This window comes from Poecilia reticulata, chromosome 23, assembly GCF_904066995.2.
Source record: "Poecilia reticulata chromosome 23, P_reticulata-male-v2, whole genome shotgun sequence".
In the NCBI taxonomy this organism is placed as follows: domain Eukaryota; kingdom Metazoa; phylum Chordata; class Actinopteri; order Cyprinodontiformes; family Poeciliidae; genus Poecilia; species Poecilia reticulata.
The window spans coordinates 7,668,451-7,692,209 of NC_088852.1; the positions used below are offsets into that span (position 1 = coordinate 7,668,451).

The 23,759-nt window shown below is 41.4% G+C and overlaps 2 protein-coding genes across 7 annotated transcripts in view; one reads left to right on the top strand and one right to left on the bottom strand.

Moving 5' to 3' along the window:
* Window positions 1-17,959, top strand: prmt8b (protein arginine methyltransferase 8b). 4 transcript variants are annotated; one of them, XM_017302751.2, is made up of 10 exons: window positions 1-581; window positions 1,956-2,180; window positions 3,575-3,730; window positions 5,446-5,509; window positions 6,166-6,308; window positions 6,628-6,712; window positions 11,823-11,938; window positions 14,259-14,409; window positions 15,620-15,741; window positions 16,285-17,959. In XM_017302751.2, the coding sequence occupies exons 1-10, from the start codon at window positions 513-515 to the stop codon at window positions 16,366-16,368; spliced, it is 1,215 nt and encodes a 404-aa protein (XP_017158240.1). In that variant the 5' UTR covers window positions 1-512; the 3' UTR covers window positions 16,369-17,959. The 4 variants fall into 4 exon arrangements, 3 of the variants coding, with proteins under 3 accessions (XP_017158240.1, XP_008398849.1, XP_081459961.1); XM_008400627.3 differs by having other exon boundaries at window positions 7-581; window positions 6,625-6,712; XM_081603835.1 differs by lacking the exon at window positions 1-581 and adding an exon at window positions 1,337-1,461 and having other exon boundaries at window positions 6,625-6,712.
* The window catches only part of cracr2ab (calcium release activated channel regulator 2Ab), a 10,587-nt gene continuing 4,671 nt past the window's right edge, over window positions 17,844-23,759 (bottom strand). The window contains exons 8-18 of one of the 3 annotated variants that reach the window (XM_081603830.1): window positions 23,051-23,238; window positions 22,872-22,943; window positions 22,732-22,780; window positions 22,553-22,635; window positions 21,415-22,063; window positions 21,189-21,327; window positions 20,053-20,134; window positions 19,752-19,866; window positions 18,968-19,069; window positions 18,734-18,810; window positions 17,844-18,549 (exon numbers count right to left, since the gene is read on the bottom strand). In XM_081603830.1, coding sequence (XP_081459956.1) covers window positions 18,462-18,549; window positions 18,734-18,810; window positions 18,968-19,069; window positions 19,752-19,866; window positions 20,053-20,134; window positions 21,189-21,327; window positions 21,415-22,063; window positions 22,553-22,635; window positions 22,732-22,780; window positions 22,872-22,943; window positions 23,051-23,238 — 1,644 coding nt within the window. In that variant the 3' untranslated portion in view covers window positions 17,844-18,461. Of the gene's footprint in view, window positions 18,550-18,733; window positions 18,811-18,967; window positions 19,070-19,751; window positions 19,867-20,052; window positions 20,135-21,188; window positions 22,064-22,552; window positions 22,636-22,731; window positions 22,781-22,871; window positions 22,944-23,050; window positions 23,239-23,759 lie in introns of all 3 variants that reach the window. The other 2 variants (XM_017302749.2, XM_081603831.1) reach the window with 2 other exon arrangements.

A 23,759-nucleotide genomic window follows, 5' to 3' on the forward strand; every position in this document is an offset into this window, starting at 1 on the left:
CAGGAGTTCCGGTTTCTCCGAGGTGCCGCATACGTCGTTAGAAGGAGAACAGGAGTTTCGTTTCTGGGACGTTGCTGGATTTTAGGTTGTGGGCTGACACTCTGCATCTTGTCTTCCAGCTCGCACGGAGCTATCATCATCATGATGATGATGATGATGATGATGATGAGTCTCCTGCTGGCATCAAACCTACAACCTTCCAGTCGCAACACGGTGTCTCCAGCCAATAGACACCGAGTCCTCCCACACTGAGTCCTCCCTCTAAAACAACCTGTTTCCACATTCACACTATATGGATAAAAGAACATTTCACCAGCGCGTGAATTCATCGTGCAACTTCATAACTTTTGTATGGATGACGACAGGTTGAGCCTACACGATTAGTGTCATGACTTTATTCACCTTTAAAAGCCGCCAGTTTATATGTTCCGAGGCTTTTCGTCCCTTTTGACACGTCTTTACTACGATTTAAGGCACTTAAAAGAGTTTAAGCCTAAATCTCGCCGGCTCTCATGGGACTCAGGCATTCGTCGCGGTGTTTGCTGCTACGGCGGAAGATGGCGGAGGCGGACAGCTCGGAGGTAGGGGACCTTGTGGTGTCCTGTACCCGGTTTCTCTCAGATTGCTCTTTTTTTAAAAAAAAAATATATATATATATATATACATGTAGTCACAACGTTTTCAGAATGATGTGCATTTTTAGTTTCGGCATTCAGTAATGTACGGCTGCCTCACTGACTCTGGGGTGATTGTTTTTTCAGTGTCCTGCAGATGTTGGCTGAGTCTGCAAGTATATCCGTAGACTCGCGTTAATAGCAACGGTGGTGAGCGATGTAGAGTGCAGAGAACCTCGTTGCTTTTAGGCGATGATCCGGGTGCGTGTCCGCTGTCCTTGGTGCTGAAACGGAACCTGCGTCTTTAACCGGCTTGTCCTAGAATCAGATCGCAGCCATTGCATTTCTAGCACTTTCATACACGAGATATCGCTAGAAAAAATATATATATATGTATATATATTTTACATGCGTTTTTAAAAGAGGGCTTGATGTGCACAACACTGTCTACATTTAGCACAAGTGGGACAAAATAATAGTATATAAGGAGTCGAAACTGTGTACAATGAAATAATGCTATAAAATTGATGTGGCCACATATACTTGTGCTAAAAATGACATTTTTTTTTATCTCGGACTTCCCAGCTTGTATTCTGTTTCATTCATCCCTCATATCGACTTTTTTTTATCTCCCCCTGCAGTACAGTACCAAATGTTTCCAGAAATAAACGAGAAATATATTTTACATAGCAGTTAAAAAAAATGAAAAGAAAAGAATCATCAGTGGACAATAATGATGGGCAACCTCAAACACAACAATCTACCGGGTACAGCTGCGCAAGCAAGATTATTTTAGCGTTTTGTCCTTTTTTTGTTCCCTTTCGCTTTTGTCCTTGAACTCTGTCAGGTGGGAAATCCCAATCCACAGCAGCTTCAGGATCTTCTACTATTCTGAACACATATTGAAAACTATCTTTTGCCACTTTCAGTACATTTAGTGTTTTACTTTGAGAGACTTCCATATGCTGAGTTTATCTTAGTATAATGCAATATAAATATGTATACCATGCAATATACTTTTATACAGAAACAGTCACAGTTACAGGAATATTTGTGAAAACACTTTATTTTACCCACCAGAATCGGTAAAATAAAGGAATAATAAATAAAAAAAAGTCAGTTAAAATATTTGCCAGTGATGCAGGGAAAAAAAATCCTCTAAGATAGCCACCCCTGCTACAATTCATGGTGCTGAGTTTCCTTCAGAGTCTTCATTATTTACAGAACCTCTCTGCTCACGCTCATAATGCTCCTGCAGCTGCTGTCCCCTTGATTTATCTAACATCTAAATTCTGACAGAAACCTAACCGAGCTCATTTCATTCCATTTCTTCGCTCACAGCGGCAGCAGCCTGTCAGGTCCCCGCATTCCCAGTCCGCACAGCCCTCCCCTCTGCCGAAACCAGTGCCTACAACCCATCATGTGCCCTGCATTCCTCACACGCCTCATGTAGCAGCGCTCGCCACCTGTCCTGGACGAGGCAAGATTGCCAAGTTCGTAAGCCCGGAGGAAATGACATCAAGGGACTACTACTTTGACTCCTACGCCCACTTTGGCATCCACGAGGTACGCAGACCAGGCCGACAGCAGGAAGCACGGTGTGATTAGAGCAGAAGAATGACACCAGATGCTTCCTGTTAAACTTTGCCAACGAGTTTCATCCCTTGGAATCTGACTCTCTGACAGTGGGATATGTCACAAAGAAAAATAATTATTATTTTACTGCTTTCATGAAGACAGGCTTCACTTCATGCCCTCCACAGAGACATGCAAAAAGTTTTCATTCTCTTGGACACTTTCCACATTGTGTGTTTGACTGTACAAGTGAAAAAAATGTTTATTTCACTGGGACAAACATGAAGCAGGGCACAATTGCAAAGTGGAGGGAAAGTGAAACATAAATCTGAAAAGTGGGCAAAACTAACGTTACCTTAAAACAATCGTCCCCATCTGGAAGCAAGGCGGTGGCAGCGTCATTCTGTGGGAATGCGACGAATGCCCCCTGCGAGAGTATAGATACTCTGTGTCTAGAAAACAAACAACTGCATTTTGTCTGCAGAAAACCTTAAGTTTGGCAGTTACCAAAGTTCAAACCTAAACGAGCGCTTTTATGACTTCTGTAAGCAGAAAATCAAACACCAACTCCCTGATTCGCCTGTAAAAATGCACTTCATGATCTCACAATCCAAAACGTTACCTTAAATCCGACAGAAATATGCAACAGCGCACCTGTCCATCTACCAGCTCCCGAGGTATATGCATCAGCAGTGACACGATGAGGAATATTGGAGGGCCGTTGAAATATCTGTCTTGATGGAGCGTGTCTCGGTTCACAAAAAGAAAGGGCTTTTTCATTATTAACTAGCACGAAAGACCCCCAGAGGCTGCATAATAGTCCATTATCAGCACTCCATAAGTGAAAACTATCTTTGCCTGTCTCTCACAATAATCTGCAGTGCACTACAGGGGAAGTAGCCTGACTAATGACCTTGATGTGTGAGGGAAATATGGTGAGAAAGTTTGGGGACGTATAGACCCCCGCCCTCCATTTTTCTTTTTTTTTTCTTTTTTTTTTTAAATAGTGTCCTTATTTAGCATGTGGGTCAGCTTTTGTGTGTGCTTGCAGACAAAGAGTGTGTCCTGATTAAAGAGTTCAAAGCAAGATAGGGAAGAAAGTGGGATCTGTGAATGAGCTTAGGGAGATAGACATCAGGCAGTCCCCAAAGGCTCTGTGTTGTACTCCTGTCTATTTCAAGACGCCCTGACTGCCACCAAGGCTTCTGGCCTGGATTCTGTTTGTCTATCTCCACACACACAAGCAAATAATGTGCTTACAAGAAACTTGCGTCTGGTTTTGTAAGAATCAAGCTATTCCTTGAAGCGTGTCGTTGGTTCGGTGTTGTAAAGGCTGTTTGGGCGGTCAACATATGTTACTGTTAATATCATCATCTCCAACACAGGAGATGCTGAAGGACGAGGTGCGGACGCTGACCTACCGCAACGCCATGTACCACAACAAGCATGTGTTCAAGGATAAGATCGTCCTGGATGTTGGCAGCGGCACAGGGATCCTCTCCATGTTTGCTGCCAACGCCGGTGCCAAACACGTGTACGGGGTGAGGCGAATAGATCCACCTTACAGTCCACAAACAGATGCCGCAATCCAACACTTGCCGCGTTTTTGGTGAATCCCAACGAGGAAGCACGAAACTCAAACAGCTTCGGAAACTGTTATTGGCCACGATTCAAAGATCAGTCGTCCACATTTCCGTATAGACCCACATACTGTGTTAAATTAGAAGGATACACAATATCGTATAAAAAACAGGTTATACTAGAATATTGTATACATTGTATCTGTTCAATTGCAGCTATTTAAATTAAGATTTTCAATCAGATTGATTTGTATAGCACACGTCAGCAACAAGGCAGTTCAAAGTGCTGTACATCATAAAAACAGAAAAATATAAAGTTATAAAACATATATATATATTCTTTTTTCATATGAAAAAAGGTGACACTGATTGAATGTTGGCCACCAAAATTGTGCAGTGATTTTCAATGTGATTTCCAAAAGCTTGGTTTTGTAACTTAACCAAGTTTTAAGCATTTCTACAATTTAATCGCTGACCTGTCTGCTGTGTTTCTTGGCCTCTATGACGCTTTAAGCTCACAAAGTACCGACAGGGAGACGTTACTTAGTAATCATGTAACTTCTGAAGGAAATTGACGGTGCTGAATTTGATTTTGGGTTGTCCAGAGTAAAAGGTCATGTTGGAAGCCCATTTAATTCTGTAATATGACAAAATGGGTAAAAGGCAGCGATATTTCTGAGAGACACTCTAGACGTATCTGCTAAAACTGCAAAAATCTATTGGAAACTATTGAGAGAAAATAAACTTAATATCACAACATCAATGTAAGAGTTTGTTTTCCTATGAGCTGCTTTGCCGTTTTGTGAGTGAATCTTTCCCAATGCGAAGCACCGACTAAATGATCGCAGATGTTTATTACAGAGGGATTCTATCCGAGGCAGACGGTTAGGTACATTTTGTCAGCTTTGATTTATCAACTTCATTACACTTAACGATGGTTACGTCTTGTAGCAGACAGAATATTAGTTTTTAGATGGATTAGAGGAGTTTGATTAAATTCTGCCTTTCGGTATTACCGCATGTAAAAGCGTCACTGTGCTGCTCCGACGTGACGAAATGTGGCGTCCTTCCAGGTGTTGCTATGGATGGATGCTGCCCAAATAAGAAGCAAGAGCCATTCATTTAAATGACAAAATATTAATGCATCTTAGCTCACTTCAAAACAAATCTATGGGGAATTGCTCAGTTGAACCTTTTTACACGTCTTCTCCAGATTCAGTGTATTTTCTAGAAGTTGTAAGAGTCAAACACAGTGAAGTAGAGGGAAATCTATGTATCCACTTCAATAGATGTCTACTTTTCTTTAACTAAAAATTATATTGAGATTCCTAAATGAAATCCACTGCAACCAATTTGTCGGAAGTGATCTGGTAGACAAAAATGTGTCTAAATTGGTTTGAAAATGCACAACTTTCTTCATCTGTGTACCAATTTGTACTTTATCAACCACTTCGAATTGGAATAAATAAACCAGAAGTTTGCGGATGCAATGTCTGCCGAATGCGACGGAGCTGGAGGGGGCTCTGCAGAGAGCTCGGCGCCTCCCACTTGTGTGTGCATGTCTCATTAAAACCATATACCCACGCGTTGTGTAAACACTTCAAGAAACATTTGACAGCTTCCAGAACAGACTGTTGTTTTATGCCCGGTGTGTGATCTCGCACTTGTTCCTGCAGATCGAATGCTCAAGCATATCTGAATATTCAGAGAAGATTATCAAGTCCAATCACCTACACAACGGTGAGTCAAAGGTGATTTTCCATTTTCCAGTGCTTAGATATCCATCTGTTTGGGCCGCGGGACTGTGCAATGGCATTGGGGGGGTTAGAAGGAGCGTGGAAAATCGTTTGCATATTTCCATCACTGCGGTCACGCTCGACAGTGTTAGTCACCGTTCTTGATGGCTAACTGGCAGTTTGTTTCCGTTGACAGACAATCACGGTCTTTGGCATCAATCTTGGCTCCCTCAGAGGGGTTTATTTCCTTTCTTAGCCCACCCTGTGGAACGCAGATGGTGGACCGGCAGGAGAAAGTGCAGTTTTGCACCTGAAATATTAAGCAAAATCCAGTTAACGCCGTTTAACTGTGACATGTCAACTACTTTGCATGTGAGATAAGGATATCATTTTTTTTTTCAAATTCTGAGGAAAAACAGTACCAACTCCTCTACTGCTTAGACTTAATAGCTATTTTATTACATAACAAAAATTGCCACAATATATATGGTTTTATAAATATGTAACGCAGGAATCAAAGGCATGAGAAAACAAAGACATTAAAACCATTTTACCCCAGGCTACAAACCCAGCACGAATCTCTCTTAATGTGCATTACGGGAAGGAAGAAAACGTGGAAGTAATTTGTCTCCTGCTGCCTTGTTTCTGTTCACGGTGCAGTCATTACCATCTTCAAGGGCAAGGTGGAGGAGGTGGAGCTCCCCGTGGAGAAGGTGGACATCATCGTCTCCGAGTGGATGGGTTACTGTCTCTTCTACGAGTCCATGCTCAACACCGTCATCTTCGCCAGGGACAAGTGGCTGGTACGACCGCAATCGCGGCGCTGCTTGGCGCGAGGCTTTGCACGTTTCGCCCGCGCGAGCGGACAAGCGAGGCCGCTGACGCATAGAGACACGAGACGGTGATGAAGTAGAGAGGGGCTTTAACCGTGTGGCGTGCGCGTCCAGGTGCCGAGGGTTATGCGTGAGTGGTTTTGTTGCCGGGCCTCGGTTAACGGCTGGAGGCCTTTAAAGCCGGCACACGTGATCCTAGATTACATGCCAGGTGTGCGAACAATGAGAATGATGGATGGGCTTTCGTGTTTGTTCTCCGGATGCCTGAAGTCTGTCTTTTGTGCAGAAGCCCGGAGGCCTGATGTTCCCGGACCGAGCAGCCCTCTACGTGGTGGCCATTGAAGACAGGCAGTATAAGGATTTCAAGATTCATTGTAAGTAATTATTTTAGGATTTGCCGCCGTCTGATGGCCATGTGGTTAATTCTCCCCCGTTGCTTTGAGGGAATCGTCGTCGCTTTAGAACTCCGAGACTCGATAAAGGGGAAAAAAAAAACAAAAAAACATCGGTCTCTTGGAGCCTAACTCGAGCTTAATCTATGTCAATATTACTTGCATGTTCTCAGGGGTGAAAGTAAGGGGGTACGGCAGGGTGCTGGTACCCCTAAAAGATTTAGCGGGGGCACGCAGTACCTGCAAGAGAGGGGAGCGGCTGTCTGATGTAAAAAAAAAATAATTAATGGGTTCACTGTGTAGCCGTGACTGCACCCACTAATCAGCGCCGGCTGATTGGTTTTTGAAGAAAAATTTAAAACACAACTCAATCGGTTAATAACTTTTTTTCCCCTCATTTCATATCGTTTCTGAACTGTTCGTGCTTTGCTAGAGCAGCGGTGCAACACGTCGATAGCGGAAGGTTTTGAGTCGATCTCGGCATTAGGTGACAAACTGAACGCCGCCAGGACGCTGAGAGCAGCACGTCCTCTTCTGGGTCCTTATCAAAACGTTCGTAACTTTATTAAAGAACAACAACAAATAAAATCAACAAAACGTGCTCAAATTAATGATCCAACAGAAATAATCATCTCAGTATTTATTGTGTCAACAAGGTGTTGCGCAATTCTGTGTGTTTCGGTTGCATTATCAAAATAACACGCAGAGCTGGAGTTTAAAATGAACTAATCAACCACAGTTGTGTTCAGGGAGCATTTATTAATAATCGCAAAATAAATAATAAAGCCTGCAAACCGTAATATCGTGACGGACTGAATGTTATGTTTTTAAAGTAATCTCTGGTCGGCATGTGGAGCGCAGGAGGTTGCCATGGCAACGGGTGTGCTTAAAGACACAGAGACGGAGTAAGGGTGTGAACGCATCTATAAAGGTGCGAGTGGTTTAGAGTTTGTAACACTTGGGTTACAAAGTGTGTGTGCATGGTTGTTTGTCCTGTGTGTCTCTGTGTTGCCCTGCGACAGACTGGCGACCTGTCCAGGGTGAACCCCGCCTCTCGCCCGGAACGTTAGCTGGAGATGGGCACCAGCAACCCTCCCGACCCCACTGAGGGACAAGGGTGAAAGAAAATGGATGGATGGATGGATGGAACACTTGGGTTGTGTTTAAGGGAGGAGAGGAGGCGGTAGACTCGACTGGACGGTACTGCGGGGTACCTGTCTGTCTGCCTGACTACACGATTACGACTGTTACAAGTTGATCACCTGTTCAGGTTGTTTTACCTTCGTCTTGGTGCATCACAGCCGCTGTAGTTTCTGAACGTCCAATAAATGACAAACTTGGACTAATTACCTCGTTCTTTGTGAGTAAGTAATTTACAACAAACATCAAACACGGTAAACATGTTTCATTAAGTATTTAACAAACAAATGGCTTCTACCGAGATAATTATGTGAAATTAAATTGTCTAATAAAAATAATAGTTTGGTGCTGTTGGGCTCAGAGTCTGAGAGGCTTTTCCTTTATCAAAAAAAATAAAATTGCCTCTTATTCAGTGGAAACATTGATATTGATGAGACTTTCTCCAAAATAATAACCTTTTTCAACCTTTATAGCTCCACTGTTGAAAATGAGAAGCTAACATTCACAAATAACTGAAATAAAATCCAGTCCAACATCTGGTTTGAGGTGATTCCTCTGGAACCTGTTGGAGAAAAATATCCCAACTTCTGAAGATGAGCTTTAACTTAACAGAACTCTGTGGTTCCTCCTATCAGTATGAGAGTCAGGGTGAGGAGGCATCATGTTAGGAAGAGAAGTGGAAGCTGCAGGATCTTCAGAACAAACAGGTCATGATGCCGGGCTACTGATTATCCCTCTGTCTGGACACAGGATCAATATAACCAGTTTAAAAGCTAAAATGAATGGTTATATGCCAGACATGGAAAACTGGGATGCACTCCATGCCATGATGTCCAGAATTTAGTTGTCATCGTGTCAACATTGCTGCCAGTTGGTTGAGGGAAATACAGCTTTATTTTGTAGCAATTCAAGAGCTACCCAGCTTTTATCGCTTTGCAAAAAAAAAAAAAATCAGAACAGAAACTCCAAAGTACACAAAGAAGCAATTATATATATATATATATATATATATATATATATATTTTGTCATAGTACCCCCAAGAATTTAAAACTACTTTCACCCCTGCATATTCTGTATTATCGTCTGACAATAAATCAAAACTAAACTTCTTCTATTTAAAGTCTGTTAAGACTACCAAAAATAATTTCTGTTTGCTAAATACCAGAACAAGATTTTACATGTGGTAAAAAACGTCCGGAACCAGAACCACTCTAATCTGCGTTTGCCCAGCCTTTCAAGTTGGGAGACACAAGTAGGATGTTTTTTTGTTTTTTTTCTTTTGAGCTACAATCACCAAGTACTAACTCGAGGCACAGCTGAGGGTGATGTTTCAGGCAAAATCCTCAAGCGCTTCTGTTTCTGTTGTGACATCATGAGAAAATCAAAAGCAATGCATCGGGAGCAGAACTGTGAACGTAGCTCGGGGTCATCCTGTGGTCAAAGTGTCACACTCACCTGTTCAGACAAATATGCAAAAATACAATTGGGAGTCAGAATTTTGGCAAAAAGCTGAAGCTTTGGCATTCATAAACTTAAGTTGGAATATTTTATCCTTTTAAAAATGTAAATACGCATTCGTGACAAAAAAATAAAACTTAAAAATAAACAAAATATAAAACCATGTTAATTAGTACTTGAATCAGTTAAAGTAGTTTTCACTTTGTCTTTGTTGCATACATAACTTCTAATATTACATGGCATTCATGTTGTAATCCACACTTGAAACATTTGCTGTCGAGCGTGAGCACAAAATATGTCCCAGGGTGAGCGGTAATTAGCGTGGCTCAGTGTAGCGAGTAAACTGGAGGAAATGTGAAGGGAAGGAACTGGTTTGTATTTTAGTATTTGGCAGAGTGCATCATAGTGAAACCATGAGAAAATACCATGTTGGAGCTCCAGGTTAACTCGTCCCTTTGCTAGTTCCTGCCTCCATTTCTTGTGTTGAAAATCACTCCTTCCTGTTTTAATTTTGCCCCTCCTGTATCTTTTCTTTTCTCTTTTAAATGACAAAAATTGTCATATTTCACGTTTACCCACTAATTAACGAACTACCTTTACTTGCTTACAGCAGTTTCCACAGATGAAAAAGTGCTTTAGAGTAACCTTCATAGAACATAAAAAAAAACAGAGCACAGAACAAACAATCTAAAACAAAGTTTGAACTCAAAGGTTGGAGGTCGTGAACCAACTGAAAGTGGTGAAGGACGATTTTTATCGAGTGATGAGAACAATGCGTTGCAGTAATCAATGTGGAATCAAATTAAAGAGGAATAAGAATGTTCATATCTGCAGCAGATGTTGGTTCCAGATGAGAGAGCAGAGGAGGCACCTTCACAACTCGGACTCAAGTTGAACAAGTGTTTTTTTTTTTTTCTTCAGCGTGACTGGAATTAGGTTCCGTCTTTTTATGTAGCAAATAATCGTAAAGGCGTCTATTCAGAACAGATCGCTTGAGGTTCTACGGAGCAAAACAAGGCCGCCGTGAGGATTACAGAGGACAAAGTACTTTCACCTAGATATGTAGGGTTTAAGTCCCACAAGAAGTGTCCTGTTTTTAGTGTCCACTATGCTACGGGTGTGCAGGAAGCTGTTAAGGATGCAGAGAAAAATGTAGGACAGCCATGTTTCTCACATGAACATGTGATGAACCCCATTTACACTAATAAAAAGCCAAAATGTTCATTTTTGTACATTTGTTTTTTGTTCAAAACATGAAACTGAGATTAGTTACACCCACAATTATGCAGCTCAGTAAAAATGTTTTGGGAAAATTTGAATATCACAAAAAACCTGGGCAGGGCATGAATTACTGCATTAATGCAGCATGGTATGGATGTAAACAGTCTGTGGCTCTAAGGAAAATCAAGTTGCTACGTAGTAGCCGTTAGCTCTACTACATAGTTGGCTCTGGTGTTTCTCGTCTTCCATTGCTACGACTCATCATTTGGCCAATTAAGCAAAGTTATACAACGGTTCTTAAAGCTGGTATTTGTACTTTTTGGTTATGTGAGCAGGAGTTAAAGTCCTGCAGGGAACTTAAATCTGAATTACCCTGATTCCCGGTCCCTTTTCATATTCTGAGAATGCGGGTGTCGAGGTTTCCTTGACCGTAAGCCATTAACGGAAGTAAACATTTAAAATGCATCATTTCCACCGAATGAATCGCACTTTGAATTGCATTGTTGAAATGAACAAACAGATATTGATTGCATTCGCAAATTCATGCCGCCTGGGGTTAGCTAAAAGAAGAAATCCTTTTGGAGATTAGTCCTCAGCTTCCCGCAGAGCGCCCACCCTCTGAATGTGCTCAAATAGCTGCCGCAGTCAGAGGTCCGGGCTTAAACCTGTGGTCAAGATCAAAGCGCTCATTTTAAAAGGTGCCACGCAGTCCAGCGTCGACGCTGAATAACTCCTGCCGAGTTTTCCATCCGCCGCACAGGTGGCCCACTTTTATTACATCTAAACACATCAAAAAAATGGAGGCGCAGTCGTTTCACGCAAATCCCAAAAGAATTGAGTCCATCTGAAAGAAAGCTTCAGATTGTTATTTTTAGTAGCTTACGCGTTGGTGTTGCGCTCCTCAGCCACACGTTCTCAGAGTCTGGCCTCCTGACAAAATGAGGTGGAGTGGAAGGACAGAGGGACTGGGGGAGGGAAAGGTTGTTTGGTGTATTTTCAGTCCAAATTATAATAAAAACATGGCTGCCAGACATACTGGAGGAGGCTGGAGCTTATTTGAATGATGTTCTTTCTTTCTTTCTTTCTTTCTTTCTTTCTTTCTTTCTTTCTTCACTCTGAGCTTAGATAGACAGAGAAACTGATCTGGGCTGAAAGGCTTAGAGCAGGAACCAGTAGAACTAAGCAATACAAGCATGCATTGAATGTGCAAAAAATAAAGTGCATCCTGTGAAAATCTGTGTAAGAAGTGTTTAATTTTTTTTTTTAATGCAGGGTGGGAAAACGTGTATGGGTTCGACATGAGCTGCATTCGCAACGTGGCCATCAAAGAGCCTCTGGTGGACGTGGTGGATCCAAAGCAGGTGGTGACTAACGCCTGTCTCATAAAGGTAGGTGTGTCTATGCAACTCTTCCGAGAAAGAGTCGTTGGGCATCTTGTTTAGTCTTTCAAGTCAAATTCTGTCACACGCTGACAAAGATATAAAAACCAACAACACACACACACACACAAAAACCCAACTATTATTCTGGCACACATCCAGGTGGTTTCTTTTATGTGCTCAAATTCTGGAAATTCACCGACAGACATCACTTCCAGCATCTCTGAGCGCTTGCCGTCTGCCGAGGCTATTTTCTAGTACATAATGGAGCTTTTCTGGCAAGTTGTAATAGACTGCAGGTCTGTTTCCCTCCTCCAGGATACAACGCTGGCTTGTCTTTCATCTCCCAAATGAAGAGAAGATGAGAGCATTCAGAGAGATTGATAGTTTTTTTTGTCGTTTTTTTGTCCACCATAGATTCTATCAAAGCTTCTTCTTTTATTGCCTTCTTTCATCTGCTTTGCTCCATCTTTTTTTTTCCTTCTTCGATTTGGATTATCCAGTGCTTTTGTTTTCTTAGCCTCTCTGTCTTGCTTCTCACTTGCTCCTACAACACTCTTTATTTTAACCTTTATTTTCAAGTTGACTTTATAACAGCATTCTTTCAAATTAAATAAAAACTCATGTTACAGAGCAACATGAGGCAAAAAGAAAATGGGAATTTTTTTTTTTATGTCAAACAAAGCATCTTTTATTCTGATACTCCCAAATAAAATCTGAGGCAAGGAATCATTAGAAGTCCGTCAATTACAATTAGCATAAATCGGGCTGTTCTGTAAAGGCCCCAGAGTTTTGTCAAGAGAACAAACAGCATCATGCAGACCAAGAATCATCTCAGACCACTCGGGGATACAGTTTCGAAGAAGTCTAAAGCTGGATTAGGTCATAAAACAGCATACCGAGCCTCAAACGTCTCACAAAGTACCGTTCAATCCTTCATTTGAACAGTGATAACTCTGGAGGGGATACACAGAGGTCAGCGATTAGTTGCGCGCCCCGCAAAGTTGACTCTTATTGAAAAGTGGTTCAATGAAAGCAATTTAAGAAAGAAAACCTGAAGAAATGCTCTTTAAAGTTTCCCAAAAGCAAATTTGAGGACGACATTTACTTGCAAAGCACTGCTGTGTGTGTGGCAGAAAAGTAAGGGAGTCAATCAACCTGAATACATCATCTCTAGAAAGTATTCATGCGTGTTAAGTTGCATAAATACAAGACTTGACCGGTGCTGGTCACAGATGCCGTCTATCCAGTCTGAGTGAGTGGACATTATTTTTTGCTAAAAAGTGGCTGGCCTTTTAATTGTGACGGTTGTAGAGACATGACAAAAGACTGCGTCAGCAGCAAAAAGAGGTTCCACAAAGTGTTGACTCCAAGGATGGAGAGGGAGAAAAGCACAGAATACGCACCCGGCTTCCAGACATTTCCTCGTCAACGATTTTGAAAACCACTTCTGCTTCACAGAGTTTGAGTTGGCCCACCACTTTTATTCCCAATTAAACAGTTGAAGCGTGTGGCTTAACATGACAAAAGTGCGGGGAAGTTTAAGTGGCATGAATACTTTTGCAGAGCCGCGTACGTGTAAATTCAGAGCTCAGCTGCACCCCCCCCCCCACCCCCCATCTCCCACTATCCTAATTTGTGCTGTCAGTCATTCTTCACAGGCTTAAATTACAAAGTCACTCCCATGGCTTTTTTTTTTTCTCACCTCCCCCATTTTACTGCATAAAGATATGGTCCTGGTATTACTGGAGAGGACAAAGGTGTTAAATCACAATCTGTCATGCTGATGTAAAGCTGCTTGGGCGGAATGAACAGGTCTCGGTGTAAAAAAAAGTAAAAAACCCGTGTACTTTCACGCAACTCATTATCTGCGATGCAAAGGAGGGACGTAAACTGCTCTCTCTCCATTTCGGGGCCCCGCTGAGATGTGCAGCAGGTTGCAGAAAAGTCAAAGATGTCTCTGAGGCAACGCCAGCCACAAGGCAGGACTTGAATATATAACACACACAGCCTCAGAAAACCTCCCTTCCAAAAAGGACTCAAGGGAGGACGCCCACACAGCATGTGTAGTGCGAACATGCTTGATTATCCAGCCGTGATTCAACCTGTGGGCTTTCGCGCACAACAAATTCGCACATGAACCAAAAATCGCGGTGAATGTCGCAGCAGCCCTGGCATGTGCACACATGTGTGAGGGAGACGGCGCGGCGCTGGCGTCTCCAGCATCAACCGAATCGGTCGAAAACAACGGGGGCAGGCGTCTCTGTGGCAGTTTTTTTTTTTTTTTTTTTTAAATACGGCAAATATGGTTTCTGTGTGTGTTTTCAAGGAGGTGGACATCTACACTGTGAAGCCGGAGGACCTGTCCTTCACCTCGGCTTTCTGCCTGCAGATCCAGCGCAACGATTACGTTCACGCTTTGGTGACTTATTTCAATATGGAGTTCACCAAATGTCACAAAAAGACGGGCTTCTCCACCGGTGAGACTGGAACAAACTCATTCCAATATACATTTGCTATGTTGGAAATGAAGATGTCATAAAATATGAAGTCTTTTACATGTTGAATATTCTATAAGATTCAATTGGCTTGACTTAGTTTTAGCCCCACCCACTGATTTTTATGGAGCAATATCTATAAATCTGGTCAAAAAATTTGAATTTAAGTAATTTTACACTAACTGTGGCACCTAAAATTTTGCGAGAAACAATTATTGCACCATTAATTTAACTTAGTTTATTTTAACAAAAAAATGCACATTTTATTTTTGGGATTTTTTTTCTCTCATCAAATAAATTCACTCAAATTAAAGACTGGAATTTTCAAAAAAAAAAAATGGGTGAGATTATGTTGCAAAATAAAAATAAATGCAACACATCCTTAAACATTTGGTGAATACATTTAATTGCCAAATATCAACCAATTTTTTTTTTATTTTTAAATCGAAAATTAAATACGAAGATAAAAGGGGATTTAAGCATCATTAGCTAAATAACGCCAAGTTCCTCCACTTCACCAAACCTCCTGTAAAAATAACACAAAAGGAACTTGTATCATCTTCCAAACAGGTGTTGATCACAGAAACCCCTGGTTTTCAGCTTTACTCCTACATGTGACATGATGACAATACCTTCAGCAGGTTTCGCCAGAAATCCTCTCCCTGTTACTTTCACGTTCCGAACCGCCTGGCAGCAGTTTCGCTAATCGCTTCACCTTCCCCGCTCCTGGCCACGCTCTGCTCAAGTTCCGCAAATCAAACTAGTGTTTGTTGCCGGCGGAATCACCACTCGACTCTGCGTAAGCCGTTATGTAAGCCTGTTTTAATACATTCACGTACCAGTTTGCTTACATAATGTCGTGTAGAGGAGGTTCTATGTTTGGCTGTGTCTGTTGGGGCCGAGGCAGAGCATCACCGAAGGAGTTCTCTCCTCTCCACCTTTATGTTTCTCCCACTGGGTGAGTGGATGTCAGCCAGTGTGCTTTAAAAAAATGAAAAAAATAAAAAATGTCCATGTATACAAGCCCAAGGCAGTATAGAGCTCACCAGAACCGGTGTGCAATTTCTTACTTCCCTTAAGACAATATCCCCCTCTCTGTCTTCCTTGCCTTCTTTCAATAAGTTAACCAGTCAAATTTCTTTCCCCATTTCATTTTTTTTTTCTGAGTTACATTTTTCCTTTTCTTCCTCAGCTCCAGATGCTCCCAGCACCCACTGGAAGCAGACTGTGTTTTATTTAGAGGACTACTTAACTGTCAAGAAAGGAGAAGAGATCTTTGGCAGCATCACCGTTAGACCCAATGAAAAGAACGTGGTAAGACTCAAAAGCGCTGATGTTGTTCAGGTCCTTATAGAACGCTGCAATAATTTACATGCAATTATATAGAACTTATTTGTGGAGTAGAAGAACTTGAAGTATTTGCTTTTCACCTCTAGAGATTTAACATTTCTTAGCTCAAGCTCAGTCAGATGGGATTAAAGGTCTATTCCAAACAATTTCGCTACAGATCCTCATTTGTATTTATGTCTGGACTTTGATTGGGCCCTTCTAAAGCTCTGACGTTTCACAATGTGCAGACTTTAAAAATGTTTTCTTTAAGCTTTACCCATCTTGTCAACTCTGAGCAGCTTTTTTTTTTTTAATCTCTTTTGAAAGCACACTCACATTATAATATATATATTCCAGCCCAATGTCTTTTAATTAATGGCTCGTATAACTTCATGTTAATTGAAAAATGAATGAGTCTAGCTGCCATTTAGCTCATTGTATTTGAGTCAGCTTCTATGCTTTTACTCGTGTGTGTGTGTGGGAGTTTTGCTTCATCTTCAAGTCATTTCACATCACATTTTTTTGCAGCGCGACCTGGAGTTCACCCTTGAGCTAGATTTTAAAGGACAACTATGTGAAGCTGCCATTTCTCACGACTATAAAATGCGCTAGCAGGAAGCAGAAGCACCGGCGCAGACCCGCCCCGAGGCACCCCGCCCCCCCGGACACAACTGGAGGACGAAGGCTGTCCAGGAAGCGGTCCAGCTGATCAGGGTGGGAGGCAAACGGGCATCTTTACTGGATGCCGTCAAGTCTGCATCGAAGTGACGCAACCAGAATGAGCGTCGAATCTTCTCTCAGCAATAGCGCCGTCACAGATAGAGCCGGTCAGAAGTTTACATACGGCCATTGCGTCTACAGATCCTTCGTTTGAATGATCTGAAATATCTGAAAAACAACAAATATAAGCTGGGTCTACTCTTTCTGGTAAGAAAATTGTTTAAATATTCAGACAAAGTGATGCCACGAGCTTGTCGATGTTTACAATAGTGTTGTTGTTGTTTCTCTGCAACTTGTGATGACACACGTATCCAAATGATGGATATGTGTTTGAACCCGCATGTATAATTTTGACCCAGCGTAAATCTGCTACTAATCTAAACTTAGTAGATTAGTAGATGTTATGTTGGAACAATTTTTATATTGTTCCAACATAACATCATTTTAACATAATTCGTTAAAAGCGCCAAACGAACATGACATTAATCCGAAAGATAAGCGTATGTAAACTTCTGACAGGAAACGTAAAAATAACTGCAACCCCATTGTTGAATGTAACGCCGTACAAAAACATGACTTTTTCCTTGTTCTTAAGAGATTCTTTGATTTTTTTTTTTTTTTTTCATGAGACAAAAAGCTTTGGAATGATTATTTACTGTGTGCAAATTGGAAACGTCAAACGTGATTTTAGAATCTAACAGAATCTTGCCGTGCAAAGCCGTCTCTAGGTTTACCGATCACCTCTGTGGTTTCAGATCATAATAAGAGCAAGTAATTTAAACTCAAAGCAAATGTTTAAATTAAGATTAATGGATTGTAATGATGACTGGGAAATTATATGCTTATTGGCCCCATTATTCTCAAGTCAACGTCACCATATATTTAGTTAATTAAAAACTAACATGAGATGTTGCATTGTCAAAAATAATAATAATGTCAAACTGAACGCAAAACTAAAACTGAAAAAAAAAAGTCAAATACAGAATTTAGTGCCTGTGTAGAACATTTTACCTTTTTTTAAAAAAAAAATTAATTTTAAATATCATAACCATAGGTGTGATTTGTAAACTAGGAGACTGGATTTGCATGGGACATCACAGACAGGCTCTGTTGTTGTTTTGCATAGAAAGTAAGATGAGTCATTTCCTGTTTGTGGTTTTTGGGTTTTGGAGTGAGTGTTGGCGGTGGGGTGGGGGATGGGGGATGGGGATGCGGGCGTTGGGCATCAATTCCAGAGATATAGAAAATGCTGCTTCACATATTTCTTTTTTTGTCACCAACTCAGAACAAAATGTGTTTAGGCTTCAGAAAAAAAAAAACCCCACAGGAAAACGTCTAAGACAGCAAAGAAACACTGATGCAATATGTCTTGGGTCATTCTTTTGAAAAGTGGGAAGACATACGAAAATTGAAAAAGACACAAAGTTGGATGTGATGATGAATAAAATGTGAAATAAAATAAAATGTGTGCGGTTTCTCTTTCCGTTTTCTCCCACTATTTCTTTTTATTTATTTTTTTTTCAGCAGAAGATGCATCAAAAACAGAACATGCCTGGACAACCTATCATTAATAAAGGTTTTCAGAGTGATTTTTTTTTTTTTTTTAAATCACACATATTACCAACTCATTTACAATTAGATACTTTCTAAATCTTAGACATTGCACTGTTGTGATTAACAAAAGCATTATTCACATGTTTTTCATTAAGGTAGACACTCTTGGAGCTTCAGTTTTTCACCAATTTCTTCAAGAAATAGAGTTCTTCACACCTATATTTTTATGGGGGGTGGAGGGTTCACTGAAATAAAAATAGTTTTTTGAAAGAAACCCTTTTAAAGTGAGGTTTCTACAGCAGTTCAACATCTAATTTACTTTTTTCTTTTTTTTTTTGCTTTTGTGCAACTGTCAGAAACTGATGTAGGACTCTGTAAATTGCTGCTGTCAGAAATTCAATCTGTCCTTGTTTTTGCAAGGATGGGTGTCTTCACTTGCAGCAGGCTTTCTTCTTAATGGGCTGAGCACTGAGGCTGACTGTTGTGTCTCTTACCGTGTCCTCCTGCTCCATTAAAATCCTAAAAAGCACAAGAGCAGGAAGAGGGAATGAGTCAACAGTGACCATCAGTCACATCACCTCTGGTGAAAACTGGAACACAAAATGCTTTTTCTTTTTTTTTTTTCTCTCTTCCCCATTTTCACTCCAGCTTCTCCTTAGCAACTGGATTTTATAACTAAGGTGTTTCAAAGTTAGTGTCTTACCTGGCCAGGTGAGTCAGGGACTCGGTCACATTTTTGCCGGTGTAGGCGCTGACCTCAAAGAATATCACCTTGTTTTCCTAAGAAAGACGAGCAAAAAAAAAAAAAAAAGATGTGAAATCATGTGACGTGCGTCTCTTTTTTCCACACAGAGATAAAACAGAATTTTATTACACCGATTGTTTCTTTACAAGTAAGAAGAAGTCAGAACGTGTATTATCCTGGAGGCACACTTACAGACGCTAGTTGCTCTGCATCTTTAAAGGACACCTCCCTCTCTCTTGTCATGTCCATTTTGTTGCCCAGCAGGAGAATGGGTATGCCCTCACCTGCTGCCTCCTGGGAAAATAAAAGACAGGGTGCCACCGTTAAGAGCACTAAACTAGCTTTCGCATTGCATTTCTGTGAGATGGATTAGATTTAATCAAAGCTTGAGGTGGAAGCAGCAGTGTCCCAACCACTGGCTTTGAGGACCACCACCTTCCCACTACGATTCCTCCCAGACCGAATCCATAGGAAGTTGGTGAGGCTGTTTGAAAATGTTGAAAATAATGCCAGCATGTGTTTTAAGCTTTTTTATGAGGATACAAGAATAGCTTTGATGGTGCTCATATCTTTTAAGTAAAAGATTAATGAGCAAGTTTGTGTTGTATGGTGAGAAACCCTAATTTAAAGGCTAGTCACTCCCATTTGGTTATGAATATCTCAAATTTTCCAAAATGACAGACTTTTTTTCGTTTGTTTCAAACCTATAGCGAACATAGTGAAAGTACTTTAAAGAACTTCAACATGTGAAGTCATTTTTTTTTCTGGACATTTTTGAAGTTCTAAATTTATTTTAAATTCAATGAAGTCCAATGCTTTCGCAGGTTTTCCTGACTTATCGTTCATGTTTAGGGCCCTGGAGTAAGTACAGTAAACCATATGTTCAAAACGTCATTGAGAAATAGAAAGAAAAACAGACCTGAAAACAACTTGGAAGAGCCGGTTGCGTAAAGCTTTTCAGGTTAAATTTCCCCACCTGGACATTCAGAAGCCAGGGTTTGACAGCTGCGAAGCTCTCCGCCACTGTGACATCATACATTAACACCACGCCGTCGGCCTTGCGAAAGAACTGCTTGGTCATGCTGCGGAACCTGGGTGAAGGTTGGAGCAAATTAGGTAGAATATAAAACACTGCACTTGACGTTTACACCGAAAATCTACAATGTCTCACAATCATTTTCTTGGGAATGCAGCCCTTCATTAGTAGCACTAATAGCGCATAAGTTAATTATCTGATGGTTTTAGATGACTGATCTTAGAATACTTTATGAACTCACCTCTCCTGTCCTGCAGTGTCCCAAAGCTGCATTGCTATTTGCATATTGTCCAGCGTTAACGTCTTCACGCTGTAGTCGATGCCTAGTGAGAAAAAGGTTTAGCATGTATTCCATATTAATATATTACACTGATGTACCAGTTACACAACAGAGTACACAGTGCTGGCCGCATTTATTGGCACGGCTAATAAAGAGGAAAGCAGTAAAATAGATTCATCTCTTATTGCAGCAGCTTAATCTCACACTGAAAATCTTCAGTAAAATAAATTTTTTATTACACTATAAATTATGTTAGAGGAGGAAAAAAAAATCACACTAAGATTGTTTTTTGTACCAGCTGGGAAAAAAAAATTGATCATCTTGCTGCATTTTTCATAGCCCCCTTTTGATGATAGATCAGAATTTAGTCTTACCTAAAATGACATGATTTGTTTTGGATCACAGCATCACAGATCCGCCACAATACCAGAATGTCAGAAATATCTGCCTTTCCACATACTTATCTTTTGTTTACCGTTAGATCAATGTCTGATCTGATAAAAAAAAAAACAACCGTTTAGCATTTAGAATTTCTGATCACCTATAAAAAGTATTTTAAAAAGTCTACAATTACCTCTCTATAAAGGACTGTTTGGGACACCGACAACTGAGCTCGTTAAAAAAAGAGAAACGTAAATAAAACAATTTGAATGTGTATATGATTGACTGAATGTAAAGTGGAAATTGCTTTGGAGTCCTCAGACTTGGAAAAAGCACTATACAAATGCAGGCCATGTACACCATGGAGTTATTTTGTGGTTTTTAACAAGGGATGCTAAGAAATGTGAGCAGCATTGCTTTGATTTACTAAAGATTGCTATCAAGAACGGCCACTAGAGGACCTTCGAGTGACTTGTACCAGAGAAAAGAGAGGGAATGAGGATAATTGAGTGTGAGGGATGAAAGCAGGCTTAAAAAAATCACAAGGAGTCACTTAATCTCCTGTACAATGTGAGTCGGAGCTCTAAGACAGGCAGTGTGACTTCATAAGCCCTTCCATGTGATACTTATTCACCCTCAGATCTTCTTTGTTAACGTCTATAAGCATACGACTTCCGTTTGTTTCATGGTCGCAGAATGAATGTCTTTCTTCTCACCCACAGTAGCCGTTGTGGACGGGTGGAAACGGCCCTCACAAAAGGAGCGCAGCAAGGATGTCTTGCCTACGCTGGAGTTCCCGACCAGGACGACCTTAAACAGACGATCCGGGGCAAACACTGCGCTTTCCTTTGCTTTCTGGGGGATGATAAAATGAGTCGTATTTGTTTCGCAAACTAAAACTGGTAGTGACTCGTTTGAGACAAACTGGAGCAGTAGACTCACTGGTTTGGCCTCCCTCCCAACAGGCTGGCATCGTGGAGACGCTGGAGTCTTCTTCACTTGGGATTTTTTACTAGAAGAAGATCCGGTAGGAACAGTGACGTGTCTCGCAAGAGGCGTTGTACTGAGATCAGTACTTGTGACAGCACTAGTCTCAGCCTCGCTATGAGCTTCCTCTTCATAATCATCTTCTTCCTCCCTGAGCTGGTGCAGTAACGGTTGGGGTCCGCCTTGAAGAAGGTGCGGCAGGTGGTCTTCCTCAATCGAGATGACCCTGCGAAGCGGCCAGCCGTCTGCCGGCTCACCGAGCACGTCCTCTCCCTCTTCACTCGTCTTCCTCTCAGACTCCCCTCTGTTTGAGCTCTCTCTGGTTTTCGCCACCACTTTCCTGTCGGTGGCGGTTTCAGCCGACGTCCTTCTGGGCTTTGGCTTCACGCCTTGTTCTCTGGCTGGGCCTGGGCTGACGTTGCCGTTGGCCAAGGTTGAGGCTTTCTTCGCAGCAGGTCGCTGCCGACGCACAGCGGTGCGGGCAGTAGAAGCTGCGGGGGCGTCGTCTTCACTACTGGAGGAGGAAGCAACAAACACGATTTGAAGGTGCTCTACGGGCAACGCCTCCAGAGACTGGAAGGACCCTTCCACCAGCGGAGGGTCTCTTTAGGAACAGAGGAGAAACAGAGGACACACTGAGATGACCGGCACAGATATCCGCAGGCCAAATCCCTAGAATGCTTCTGATCTGCATACTGAACTTTTTTTTTTAATCTAAACTGACAGGCTTCAAACCAGTTTTCCTCCGTTTTTCCTCACGTTTACAGAGCATCCCCAACTACAAACTCACACTACACTACTACAAACTTCAATCTTTTTATTGTTATGCGTAATTTTGAAGGAGAAGGAAATTGTAATGTGAATGGTGTAAAATGCACTTTGTCATGCTTTCCCCACACACAACCCCAGTAATTGAAAATCAGGTTTGTACATGTAATGTAACAAAAATGTGGAAATGTTTCACGTTTTGCCAGTTCTGCATGATTTTTTTTTGTTTTTACATCACAAAATTCTGTATATTCTTGCCAGCATAGAAAACTATCCCAAAAGAGTACGTTTTCTCACAGTACTAATATGACGACAAATGAATTACCTTTTTGCTGGTTGACTTTCGTCATCAAATAAGTCAGCAAGGCCCTCCATCTGCTTCTGCTTTTTTCTGAGTGAGGTTTGTGGCTTTTTTTTTTTTTTTTTTTAATAAACACAAAAGTTTACGTAAGTTTATCTTCAATCAGTGTGGTTATGCAAATTTATTTTTAAAAAAGAACTTACAACGGCGCAGAATATGTCTCGCTCATCCTTCAAGTGTTTGTTCACCTCTCTGGAACGAACATGGTTGCTTTTATCTAGTCAAGTCTCATACATTTAAGGGAAAGAGATCAAGAACCGGCTTGGGAAACTGCCGGTCTCACCTGAGGAGGTCGAGCTGCTTCATGAGGCATCGTTTCTCCCTCCGGAGGCCCTCGGTTATTCTGTACATTTCCCTTAAACGGGACGAACACCACCACAGATTTCTCAGTAAAAAGAATACATAAAAAAATAAAACCGACAACAAAAGATCAACCTTTGAGAATAAACAGTTTCTACCTACATCTCTTTCTCCTGATGCAGCCTGGCTGCCTGCTGCTGCAGCAGAGCCAGGTGCTCCTGAGCCAGAGAGAGCTCCAGGCTGGTGCTCTCCAGCGCTCTGGACAGCTCCTCGTTGGTCGTTTTCAGCTTGACATTCTCCACGTGGCTCTCCTGCCTCTCGCTGTTCAGCTCGTGGCACTGGAGCTCTAACTGCCAAAAAAAAAAGAAAAAGTGTGTTTGTTTTTCCTAATTATCCAGACCAGTATGTGCAGCTAAGCATGGAGCATCGACATGGTTTTGTCTGCCTTTTGCTTTTAAATGCTGAATAATATTTAAATTGTATTTATCAAAGACCAATTCTTGATTTGTAGGCCATTTCGGTTCAGCAGGCTACCTATATAATTGAACCGGAACAAAGAAAGAGTCAAATCCTGAGTCAGTTATTAGCAAATATCCTGTAGCATGGCAGAGTTCGCAGGACGCGGCAGGAGAGAGCTCCAACAGCTTTCTGCAGCTAATGTTTTCCTATCAATTAAGAACAAAATCCTTTGAATAAGTCCAATAACATCACAGTCCTGGCACCGGTCCCATCTGAAGGTGTCACAATTAGAGCAAAAGTGGAAAAACGGCCACAACTGCTTGCTAACAGGAGACGTTTTCCTTTTATTGTGGTGGCAGCGGTGTTTATTATGAAATAAGACGCAGTCTCCGGTCCTCCAGGTGTCCAGTAC